The following is a 12,862-nucleotide window of genomic DNA, read 5'->3' as shown; positions in this document are numbered from 1 at the left end:
CTCCAACATTCTTTGACCAATATATCCACTATTCCTCCTCAACACATGTCCAAACCATCTCAACCTGGCCTCTCTGGCTTTATCTCCAAACTGCTCTACCTTACTATCCCTCTGATCTGAAAGATCTACAGTATGTTAATGTACACATTTATAGTGGACCCATAAGACAGGTGGGCCTTATGACATGTCCAGACAGTGGAGATACAAGACAGGGGTTGCTAAAAGGGATGGTGGGTGTATATTTATATTTGTACTAATTAGAAACAATTTTGTAGAATGCAAAATAATATCTAATCAAGCTTTGCTGGCGCACAGCACATTTAAGTGAAGCAAAAATAATTTTCCAATTCAAACCAAAGCACTGACATTTCTCCTGAAATACCAAAGAAAGTAGTATATCTGCCAATACCAATCTTTTTGTGCAGCCCATGTCTTCGCTTCATCGATTGTGGTTGGAGGAATGAATGCCAATCTGTAGGAAAGGAAAAGACCTGGGATACTGGAGTCTTGGACAGCATCGACTTGGATCTGCCTTGTAGATGATGGAGCGATGGAGTCATACAGGAATCTCATGAGTGACAGCCATAGTTGCGGTTGGGAGTTTCAGATGTGGTCTTATTCTTTTTTAACCAAACTTGAGTAACTGCTTCTGAACTCTGAACTGAATGAATGACCAAAAAGTGAATTAATAAACAATTACAGTTCATACAGTTCAGTGACGTTTTTGTGACTTGAATGTGCAGCAGTGAACTCATCTGTCTAACTTCTGTCATTTAAAAACCAGGGGAAGTGTTGGGGGGTGATACTCCCTTTATATACTCTGTTTACGTACGAACAGAACAAACAATGTAACCGTCACTGCTTACATTCTTCCATGTGTGCTTTATGTTTGCATAGATGTTAAACAGTACATCCACTAGAGGGCATTCCAGAGTAAAACGTTTCTGACAACAATAAACATGGCGACAGTGCAGGAGGTCGTAATAATGTACCAACTACAAAGAGATAAAAGAGGCACCAGGGTAGACAGTGGTGGTCTGTGAGGCCATTAAACATGTGTTTGTGTGACATGTGGATGAAAAATTCTTTTCACTTGTATTACCAATGATACATCATGTCTTGCAATATTGGCTATACTGGCCCCCCCATGGCTTCTGGTGATACTGCTCCATTTCGTCTGATATTAATGCAGAGTACAGAAGTCTCTGTCCGTATCTGTGTCCATATTTAAAGTTAAGCATAATTGATTCCTAACACTGAAGAATAAAAGAGGGAAATGTGTAGCAGGGTGTAGCCATGGGTAGGCCTTTCCATGATCACAGGCCTACTCAATCAAATGGGGGATGAACACTTACTAAGCCAAATTTTTACAATAATGCCATTTGATTTATTGTTTGAGTGTGCTGTCATTCTGTTATTGCTAACCGAATGATAATGCTCTCCATCATAATGGCCCCCACTTTTTGATGTCATATGATTCCCTAAGTGTAACTAAAGACCAGCAGTGAAGTTGCTGAACTTTACCTTCCTCTGCTGTCACTGCAGTATACAGAGCCCTGATAGTAGCCTGTTAATGAATGAATGCTCTTTTTTGTTTGAGGGTTGTTCCATTTTGTTGGGAAGATGTCAACCACTACCCCTTGTAACTCGGTTCCAAGGGGCAAGGTGACACTCAAAAACAGGGGATATGGGTAAAAATTAGAAATGAGATTGGGCCTTAGACTCTCAGTCACTGGCCTAGACCCGACCACAACTCCCAGATGTGTTGGATTTCAAGAACTCCCCATCACTAGGTCTATGTTACACTGTGCTCTCATTTATGTATGCGTAATCTTGCTATAGTTTTGTCTCAATTGGAAAAGAATACGCTTATAGTGATGACACTCAACACAGAAAGTACCTTGGTCACCCGGCCAGGGAATTGAACCCGTTTCCCACCAGCGCACCTTAGTCTTAGATGCAGATAAAGGAGCTGAGCAGTATGAAGACAGATATGTTAGCTAACATTATATCTATGTTGTAACTTCAGATTTAAGTTGCCAACTCTGAATATGACCTAATATGAATAGCCTGGTTAAACAAAGGTCAAGTAAAACAGGTCTTACTGACTTGCAGCTCCAGTTGGTCAGGCACAGATGAGAATGACTGCCCTAGCTGTGCCATATGAGCAAGTATGATATGATAAGGTAATCTAACTCAGCTAAAGGACTGTTTGGATGGGATTAGTTTTACTCAGAGAGGAGGGAATATGTGAGTTTACCCCAGGACTTGTGTAATGTTTGACTATTTCACATCAGATCTTTGCATGAATGATAGGGGTGGGAGTAGCTACTGGATTTACACTTGCTGTCACAGTAAAACAGTACCTATACATTGGTTTGAAAAGAGGTAATCAGTAAAGTCCAGGGATTAAAGGTTTTGTAATTGAAACCACCCTTATTGAAGTTAATATTTGACTTTTTTGTGATTCTTGTTTTTTGCTTAAAGATATGCTGAGTTGGTGTTCCTGAAGGCTTTGACCTTGAGGCTGATTAGGTAAAGTCAGGGTGAACACATGTTTTCTGTGACATAACTGGTGTAGGGTGTGGACCTTGAGCCTCCTGAGGCCAGGAGTGGGACATATATAAACCTTTTGTCTTTGTGAATAAAGCTGGGTATGGTAAACTGTATTTCCCCTGTCCATGTTTCACTGATTCCTGAAGCTTTGTTCTGTAGAAGTCTCCAGACCTGAGGCAGCAAAAGAATAGGAGAAGAGTTTGAAAAGCTATTCAACTTACACTCAGTCACGTGTGGTAGGAGCACTGAGTAGTTAGTAAGTGAAGGAGGTGAAAAGACTGACTGCAGATGGATAAATCTCAAGAAAAAATATGCCATGAACTAGATGCAAGCCCAGAGAAAGGCCCACATGAGGATGGAAGAGGCTCTAAGTGTAAGACGGAGGAGGAATTCCTGAGTTACAAAGAGGTCATAAACAGGGCAGCCGGAATCGCCTGGCGTTTTCCTTTGATTGAAATGCAGGGTGTACCCCTGAGGAACTACATCGTCCAGAAGTGGAGCAACATCTCGGCTTTCTGCCCAGATCCCTCTGATATGCTTATTGCCACCTACCCCAAAGCAGGTAAGATCATCCGACAGTTTGGCACTCTTGGTACTAGGTAAAAGTAGGCAGCCGTCCAGGGATATGTTCTAAAATAAATACATTGCAATTGTAGTGGTTATTTTCAATCATTCCATTGCAGCCCACCCCTTGGTCATGGTTATAATGACTATTCCATGCTGTTATGTGATGACAAAACTACATGAAGACTGGCGATTAAGTGATAATCTACATTTTGTAGGTTCTTTGGTGTAATTTTCTGGGCCTTGAGGGAGAAAATCAATGAAGTTATATAACTTGTTCTAGTTACAGAGAACGTGGACCTATGGAAATCAAAACCTTTTGCTTGTAACAGGACTTTTCTTTGGTGCACAACTTGAAAAAATAAGCTAAACTTAACTTTTTAGTTAAAAAGATAAAACAAAACATCAAATACAGTTTTTATCAAATATAAACATGTTGTGTTGGGTCCAGTCAGGGACATCAGCAGTGCCACTATTTTGGGGGAGATCAACACCGCTGCTGGACTGCATTCAGTACCATTACAGAGCGGCAGTTTAAGAAAGACTGTCCAAAATTATACTATTTCAAGAATATTGCTCTCAGAAAGTGGGATATGATTATATAACAGAGGGAACACATTGATCCACACTCATTTCTGTGTGATGTTTATGTAGATTGTACTGATTGGATTGTAGCTTGATGCAGTAGTTGTTTATTTACAGTGATGGTTAAAGCTTTGTAGCTGGATAACCTACAGCATTCCTTAATCCATGTAGATATTCATAATAGATTAACGTTAGCACCTTCTTACACCAACCTGAATTTAGTGTCTTATTTGCCAGCTTCTTGTTCAAATTTTTATGTTCCATCTTAAATGGTGCAGCTTCAGGCACAAGAAACTAACTGCTGCACCATTTTAGGTGAAAAGGGGAAAACTCAAACAAGAAGCTGGCAAATTGGGAGCTAATTTTAGCTTCGTCCTTCTTGATGTATTTTGGGGTTTTTATTTTATTTTTATATGTATTATATATCCTAATTAGCACAATCACCATTAGTAAATAGAAGTAATAGCTACCAAGAACCGTCTGTGCAACCTAGATTAATCTGTGTCAGAGGATTACAAATGTGGTGAAAATCGGTGGAGTAATAAGGTAGTTGTGCCAATTTAATCATGAAACTCATCGTCTCTCAGCACAAGTGAATTTGTTCACAAGCAGATCTTGAACTCTCCAACATGGCTTCAGATTGAGAACAACAGACAACTCTGCATCTAGGTTTGCATATCTATAGTGTTTATGTACTGTTTTCAGTTTAATACAGATCAAGTAGAATTTACTAATCACAAGGAAATGGTAGCTCCACCTCTCGGCCAGACAAAACTACAAAGTTTGAGAGATCTTTACTGTAAATGGAAGCACAATCAATAAAGCATGTTCTTAATCACTATTTGCTGTGCTTAGGCACCACATGGACCCAGGAGATAGTTGATTTGCTGCTGCACAATGGAGATGAGGAGGCTTGCAAGAGAGCTTCTACTTCTGATCGCTTCCCGTTCTTGGAGATCCAATATCCCCCTCCTATTCCATCAGGTAAGGCTGACATAAACAATGGCAAATAATTAGAACACACAGTGATGGGCAGCAGAGCATGTGAGTGGAGTGAAGCAGCAGAAATTTCCACTCTTTGCTCAAAGCATTTCATTAAAGTTTGCTAATAGACCTTGTGTCTTTCTGAACATTTAACATTGCTGGGATTAGCTCTAGTGTTACCTTTCACATTGGCTCATCTGAAGGGTAAATTTGTCACTATCACTTCCTCCTTATTATACATGAAAACCTACTGCTTTAACAGTAGTTAAAGTGGCTAGTCTAGTGGCTAAACAATTACCCAGACTGGTCAATGTAAACATGGTTTCCAGAATCCTGTAATTTGACCATGTATGTTCACAGTGAATGTCTCATGAAGGTGGTTTATTTCTGAATAAAATATTATATATAATATATATAAAAGTTAATAACTAAGTGAAGCAGGACTTTTTTCAAATTTTACAGTCATGTAAAAGTATCTTTCCAAAAGGTAACTTGAGTAGACGTACAAATTACCAGCTAAAAACACTTAAGTGACTTGGAGCGGAATCTTGTCAGTATTTTGTTACCTTACAAAGCTTGTTCTCTGTGCTTTTTTCTGGCTTTTGCATGTGCTGGAAAGTCTGGCTATTTGACTGATTCTGCCAGGCCTGCTCTGTGCCTGTTAATTTATTCCCTCTGCTTGTTTGACTGCATCCCTGTCTGCTATACATAAAGAAGACTGTAGTTGTACCCAGTCTTCTTCCATTGGGATCAGTAAAACACTCACACAGTGTCTTTGTCTCTAGTTTGAGTCAACCTAAGTCTGACATTTACCTGTTATTGTGATATATACGCTGACCGGCCACTTCATTAAATACACCACCCTGTTTCTACTCTTAGCGCTGTGGCTTCACGGCTAGAAGGGCCTGAGTTTGATTCCAGCTGGGTGACCTGGGGCCTCTCTGTGTGGAGTTTGCATGTTTGCATGGGTCTCCTCTGGGTGCTCCAGTTTCCTCCCACAGTCCAAAGACAGGGTGATTTGGACACACTGTATTGCCCCTAGGTGTGAATGTTTGTGTGTGATTGTATATGTCTGTATGTCTGCCCTGTGATGGACTGGCAACTTGTCCAGGGTGTTTCCTGCCCAATGACCACTGGGATAGACTTCAGCACCCCTCGTGACATGTTTGCACACTTATTGTCCATTTTACTATCAGCTCCATTCACCTTACAGGAGCAGTTTGTAGTTCTACGATTAAGTTAAGTTAAGTTAAGTTAAGTGATACTTTTTTGATCCCACAACTGGGGAAATTCCACCTCCGCATTTAACCTGTGAAGTGAAACACCACATACACACTAGTGAACACACACACTAGGGGGCAGTGAGCACACTTGCCCGGAGCGGTGGGCAGCCCTATCCACGGCGCCCAGGGAGCAGTTGGGGGTTAGGTGTCTTGTTCAAGGACACCTCAGTCATGGCCCTGGGGCCCTCACTGTCGGCCCTGGGGATCGAACCGGCAACCTTCCGGTCACAGGGCCAGATCCCTAACCTCCAGCCCACGACTGCACATCAACCATTACAGATGGTAATCTGTCTGTTCCTCTGCATACTTCTAGCATAGTTGCTGCACAGTTTGCATTGGCCATCTAGTCCTTCATCAGAGGTCATAGGAAGCTGACCACAGCATGCTGTTGACTGGATATTTTTGGTTGGTAGATTATTCTCAGTCCAGCAGTGATTCTAACATGTCTGATGCCAGTGCAACACACACTAACACCCCATCACCTCGTCAGTGTCAGTGCAGTGCTGAGAATGACCCACCATGGAAATAATACCTGCTCTGTTGGTCCTGTGGGGGTCCTAACCCTTGAATAACAGGTAAGTGGAACAGGTAAGTGGAGCTCTTAAAATGGTTAATGAGTGGAGATACAAGGAAGTGTACTTAAGAAAGTGGCCGTGTATAAAACTGTGGTAGTACTCAGGCCTAGCTGAAGTTTGAAACATCACAAATTTACTCCTTTTTACCCTATTTACCAGGGCTTGATCTACTCAAGAACATGAAACCACCCAGGGTCATCAAGACACACCTGCCCATCCAGCTAGTGCCCAAAGGATTCTGGGAAAATAAATGCAAGGTCAGTATGAATATTAATCAGGCCTTCTCAATATAATGTACCTTACTTCTTTGAAAACTGACACTAGTTATTTCACATCAGTGCACCAACTTATCCATTATCCACAGAATCCTGTCTTGCTGGTCATCACAAATATTTTCCTACATTCCAGTTGCAGAAAAGGATTTGAAAATGATGGGAGTATCAGGAGGTCAATGTTTATATTACTCTGGTCTTAAAAGTGTCAGTGATACCAGAAGCGCACACACACACACACACACACACACACACACATACACACACACACACACACCATCTAAGCCGCTTATCATTCTCGGTCACGGGGGGAGCTGGAGCCTTTCCCAGTAATCACTGGGTGGAAGGCAGGACACACCCTGGACAGGTCACCAATCCATTGCAGGGCAGATTAATACCAGAAGCAGAATTTGAGAATCCAAGTCAGTTTGAGGCTGTGTAAATCGAGGGGTAATGCTAATAATAGCATGGTAATAACAAAAATTTAATTTAAAATATAAAATTTGATACAATGAAATGAAATACAAAAACTATCAAGTAACACAAATAATGCTTACGTGCATTAACTGTTCTGCTGTTTGCTTGTTTTAACTTTCATTACACTAGTGTGACGGGCGGGCAATGATTTTCTCTGCATGCTTACTAGTTCTCAAAGCATGCAGAACAAGCAGGGTGGTGTGGCACCACTTTGGGGAGGCCCAACGAGACTCAGAGAAACACACATGAACACCAGCCTGAATTAACCCATTGTTTATTTGCACATTTTATCAGTGAAATAAACCAAAACTTAACCATGGCTTGCTAAGCCTTTTTCATAAAGTCCTTGAGGCTGTCTCTTGGTTGCTTTGTCTCTGTCTTTCTGGCATGTGGCTTTCTGGCCACTGTCCTCCTCTCTCCTCACACTGGCAAGAGAGACAGTTTTAAAGAGTCTATGCTTTGGGGCGTTATTCTGAGCACCAGGTGGTACCCACGCTTCAGGTGGTAGCAGCCAAGAACACTAGGGGAAGTCCTCTTCCTCTGCCTCGTGCATGTGCACACCAGGCCCACCTCCCCCATCCTGCAAGCCTGGCTTGCAACCAGGAGAGAAAAGATCAGGTTCTGGAACATGTGCGGGCAACAGATGAGACCCTGCAGCGTTGGCCACTGCAGTTGTTCTTCCCAGACTGGACTGAGTGGGCTGTTGGACCATCCCCCACTGTCAATCTCATGGTTTGGTAGGATCACAGTGACACACACAGCCCAAAAGAGGTTCAGAGGGCAGGGAGCTGGAGGTAGGTCGCTGGTTGTAGTTCTATCCCTTGTTCCATTTTCTTGGCTTGACGTGCTGGAGCTGCAGCGAATCTCGCTCGTTCAGCTCCCAGTCACAGGTTTTACCCAGAAAGGGTCAGTGCCCGCATTCTCCACCAATGTGATGTGGCCAGGGGAGTGGCCAATGTTCTACAGGACCATTTGACAACTCATCTGCAAACAAACTCATAACCTTCTTGGATGTGACCAATGAATGTGGTGTTTGTTATCTGCAAATTTCAGAACATTGACAGTGGAGGTGCAACCATTTAGGTGTAGAGCAGTCCGTTCTTGGGTGGTGGCAGTAGAATCTAACATTGTTTAAGAACCTGATATGAATTTGCCTAGCCTCACTTGCTATTTCCTGACTGTGAGGAAGCTATAAGCTGGCAGTATGCATAGTTTTAAAGGGGTGGCTCGGAGTGGCCAGGGCTCACCCAAATGTTTATGCTGTGGTTTGTAGTGCTGTGCTTTCCAAAACTGCAATAATATGTACTCAGCTCATCAGGCAGGCAGCATTCAGACATTGTGTGGGGGGCATTTGTCTCTTGTAGCTAGTGGTCTTGCAGGCCTTTCCACACTTATTTGTCATATGTTCAGTGAATGACAGCATATGCTTTATCCTACTGGAGGTGCTCATTTTGTCGGCTTTGATCTTTCTGAAAATGCATCAGCAAGTTCAATGACTCTCAATTGTTGGATGTTTCCAGCACAATTTTGTCTTCCTGAATTACCCCTTGGTTTCTCAGGTCATTTATGTGGCTCGAAATGCTAAGGACAACCTGGTCAGCTACTACCACTTTGACCGTATGAATCAAGCTCAGCCGCAACCAGGTCCCTGGGAAGAATACATTCAGAAGTTCATGAGGGGAAAAGGTAAGACTAAAAAAAAAACTTTCAGTAATCAGATCTATTGTTCCTCTTACTTTATACCTCATTAGCTGTTGTAGCACTGGTTAATAATAGCTGTTCCCTAAATGACCCTTTCTTCTTACATGCAGTGGCATGGGGCTCTTGGTATGACCATGTGAAAGATTACTGGAAGGAAAGAGAGAAGAGGAATATCCTTTACCTTTTCTTTGAGGACCTGAAAAAGGTAGCATGGGTGCCACATGCATTTAGATCAGGGGTGTCAAACAGGGTTCTGACCTAGGGTTCCGACCCACAGCTCTGCACTCTTTAGCATTCTGCCTTCTTAAACACATCTTATTCAATCATCAGCTCATTAGTAAGGCGTCATGAGTTGGACTTCAATGTTAGAAGAGGGAAAATGTTAATCTTTGTAGACCTGCGGCCCAGAAGGAACTCTGTTTGACATCCCTGCTCGAGAGGCTTAATCATTAATGTTACATAGCAGCTCTGACCATTGGGCTCAATTTGACCTCCAACTTATAATTCTTGTGTTTTTTCCAACTCGAGGACCCTCGTCGTGAGGTAGAGCGGATCATGCGCTACATGGACTTGTCGGTAACTGATGATGTCATCGACAAGATTGTGCAGCTGACGTCCTTCAAAAACATGAGAGACAATCCGATGGCCAACTACACGTTCATCCCAAAGATAATGTTTGACCACTCCATCTCTCCGTTCATGAGAAGAGGTCTATATGACTCTATTATTTCTCTTTAGTCTGTTCTCAATGTTTTTGAGCCACGACTCCCCTGAACAGTTGTGGGAGTTGTGATCTCCTCCCTATTCAATGGATTATGGTACAATTATGTTCCCTGACTAAAGGTAATGAGATGTACCCCTGAGTGTCCCACCCCAGTGACAAGAGGGGTACTGTGACAGTTTCATACCTTTATTTCTAACAGCAATTTGTAATTTTTTCCCCTACAATTCTAGCAACTGCACTTACATATTCACTTCATGATGATTATATGATACCATTGGTGTGAGACTTTAAATGACCTAAGGGATTCCCAAAAAAATAGGTCTGTGTACCAAACCTTTTTCCCAACAATAATCCTGCAACACCTACCTTCTGAGGGTAGTGACTTCCAGTTTGAGACCACTATTCTAAGCTACACTCACCAGCCACTTTATTATGTAAACCTTGCTAGTAAAAGGTTGGACCCCCTTTTGCCTTCAGAACTGCCTTAATTCTTTGTGGCGTACTTTCAACAAGGTGTTGGAAACTTTCCTCAGGGATTTTGTTTATTTATTTGAGTTACTGTTGCCTTTCTATCATTTCGAACCAGTGCCCATTCTCCTCTGACCTCTCACATCAACAAGGCATTTTCATCCACACAACTGACCGCTCACTGGATATTTTCTCTATTTCTGACCATTCTCTGTAAACCCTAGAGAAGGTTGTGCGTGAAAATCCCAGTAGATCAGCAGTTTCTGAAATAGTCAGACCAGCCCATCTGTCACCAACAACCATGCCATGTTCAAAGTCACTTAAATCACCTTTTTTCCCCATTCTGATGCTTGGTCTGCACTTCAGCAAGTTGTCTTGACCACCTCTACATGCCTACATGCATTGAGTTGCGGCCATGTGATTGGCTGATTAGCTATTTGTGTTAACAAGCAACTGAACAGTGGCCAGTGAGTGTATATCTCTAGCAGATAACTTGACAATTATAGAGAAGTAAAGTTAAACTTCTGCTTAATGTCTTCCTAATGTCTGTGTCCCAGGGGAGGTTGGAGACTGGACCAACCATTTCACTCCAGCTCAATCCCAAATGTTTGACGAGGACTACGCCAGACAAATGGCAGATGTGGACATTCCCTTTTGCACCAGCATATAAGCATTTACCCCATCAAGAACCTGTCAAAGCAGCAATTCAGCAAGCATGGGAGCATTTCTGGAACTGTGGTCCTAGTGACCACGGACATACCGAGGATACAAACAAGTTATATCCATATCACAATCTGTTTTCAGATAAGGGCCTTCCTTTTTGCACCAGAATATAAGAATTTACTCTTTCGAGAACCTATCAAAATACCTCGACAAGCACCAGAGCAATTCTGGGAATGTGATACTAGTGAGCATGGCCACGCCAAGGAAGGAAGGAAAATAAGAAAGAGGTTTCTTAGTCATTAATATTACACAGCGGCTCTGTTAACTGGGCTCAGTTATGCCCATTTCACATCAGATGCAACATGGTGTGCGTGTTAATCCGGAACCACTCTATGTCGCCTGTTTTTTCACACCGGATGCAGCACACAAGCATTGCGAAGCAAGAGTGGCTGCTGTTTGTGTTGCATTTTCACGTAATAGAAACATCTATATCATCCATTTAGTACTTTATGTTTTATAAACTTTAGATGACAAAGAGATCAACAATAAAATCTTGAATAGCTGCCATGACAGTTGCTCACCAAATAATGTAGCTCTGTATGAAGAGGAGGAGACGCCTGTGTGTTTGCAACATTAATCTACTCAAGGGATTTCAGTCATCCTGCCAAATAGCTAAAGCTACATTTGTTGATTTGTTTATTAGCATTGTATGTCAAATGTATTTTTTACTGTTTCTACATAAAACCGGCTGGCATGCCGCCGCGGCACATGTCAGAAATAGAGCCAAAGCATACTGCCCACAGCACTACGTTCCTACTAACACCTGCAAACTGACACTAACATTTTGTTTTGTTTTAGGGAGCAAAAAGCCGACAGCGAGAAGCTCTAATAAATGATAAAAATAAAAATAATTAAATCAAAGTTTCTCCATCTTTAAAGAACTTTAAAAGAAATGGATAGGAATGGTGTTTCGTGATGCACTGGTACAGTGCTGGTTCTGTGACACAAACAAGAAATCCACCGTACAGCAGATTGTCTCATGTGAATAGGAATTTATGAAAATTAACCTGTATTTTCTTTTTTTTCTTCAACATTTTTACACCTTAGACCAAATAAACACCCTTGCACTGAATGTGCTTTTGTGTTTCACAACCTACAACCTTGTTGGAGCATATCTACCCTCACCCGCAAGCAAAGTGTGACCTGTTATTTAAATGTAAGCTGTCCTGAAAATCAATAACTTATCGACTTCATTGCTCCCTCTGAGATTGATGCCTGCATATTCCAAAAAAGATGGGACAAATTTTTAGCCTGGGAAAATGTACTAATGCTAATGTTCAGGCTAATGTACATTACTAATGTGCATGTACATCAGCTTTAATAAAAACGGAAGAAAAGACGAGGGAGGAGAGTGTACAAGTTTAACAAAAAATGTAACTTTTAATACATTTATTATCAACTTTAAGAATAAAATTACTCATCATTCAAGCACTAATTTGGAACCATTTACCTATATATTAATTTAATCTTTCCATACAGTTTTTTTATTTTTTTTTTTATTCTTTCAGTCAGTTTTGTAGATTTTTTCGTGATTTTCCTGTGTGTTACGTCCTCTCTCTCTCTCTCCACTCCGATGGACTCCATGGAGCTCCTCTCGGACTCAAAGTGATCCCTTGCCTCCTCCTCCTCTTTTTTTCTCATTGTCTCCTCCTCTTGCTCCTCTTCACTCCATTGTGTCTAGATTTCTTTACCTGGATGGGAAGAACATACAGGGGTTTTCATTTGGTTCATGCCAGCTGTTTCATCTGTAATGCAAGCAGACTACACAACTTGAGGCGAGCAAGTTTTGTGAGCACAGCTTTATCTAATAGCAACCCTTAGGACTCACCTGCATTTGGACATGGACGAAACCATCAATGAAACCCTTTGCAGTGCATTTTTTCGGCATGCAACTCACCACCAAGACAAACTTTTGTAACGCAACAAGTAAACGGAACACATCGACAATGA

General features: G+C 41.8%; 2 protein-coding genes across 2 annotated transcripts in view; both read left to right on the top strand.

Annotated features, from left to right (window-relative positions):
* The window catches only part of LOC108416094 (butyrophilin subfamily 3 member A2-like), a 534,853-nt gene that overhangs the window by 374,568 nt on the left and 147,423 nt on the right, over nucleotides 1-12,862 (top strand). The gene's annotated exons all lie outside the window — the stretch shown is intronic.
* LOC108411004 (sulfotransferase 1C2-like) lies at nucleotides 32-11,489 on the top strand. Its single transcript, XM_017682360.2, has 7 exons — nucleotides 32-3,118; nucleotides 4,561-4,689; nucleotides 6,707-6,804; nucleotides 8,856-8,982; nucleotides 9,108-9,202; nucleotides 9,526-9,706; nucleotides 10,747-11,489. Exons 1-7 carry the CDS (start codon nucleotides 2,845-2,847, stop codon nucleotides 10,857-10,859), a joined length of 1,017 nt encoding a protein of 338 aa, XP_017537849.2. The 5' UTR covers nucleotides 32-2,844; the 3' UTR covers nucleotides 10,860-11,489.

The sequence above is a fragment of the Pygocentrus nattereri genome, chromosome 9, assembly GCF_015220715.1.
Source record: "Pygocentrus nattereri isolate fPygNat1 chromosome 9, fPygNat1.pri, whole genome shotgun sequence".
NCBI classification, from domain to species: Eukaryota; Metazoa; Chordata; class Actinopteri; order Characiformes; family Serrasalmidae; genus Pygocentrus; species Pygocentrus nattereri.
The sequence above is the reverse complement of the archived record's forward strand: the minus strand, read 5'-3'. Positions and strand labels throughout refer to the sequence as shown.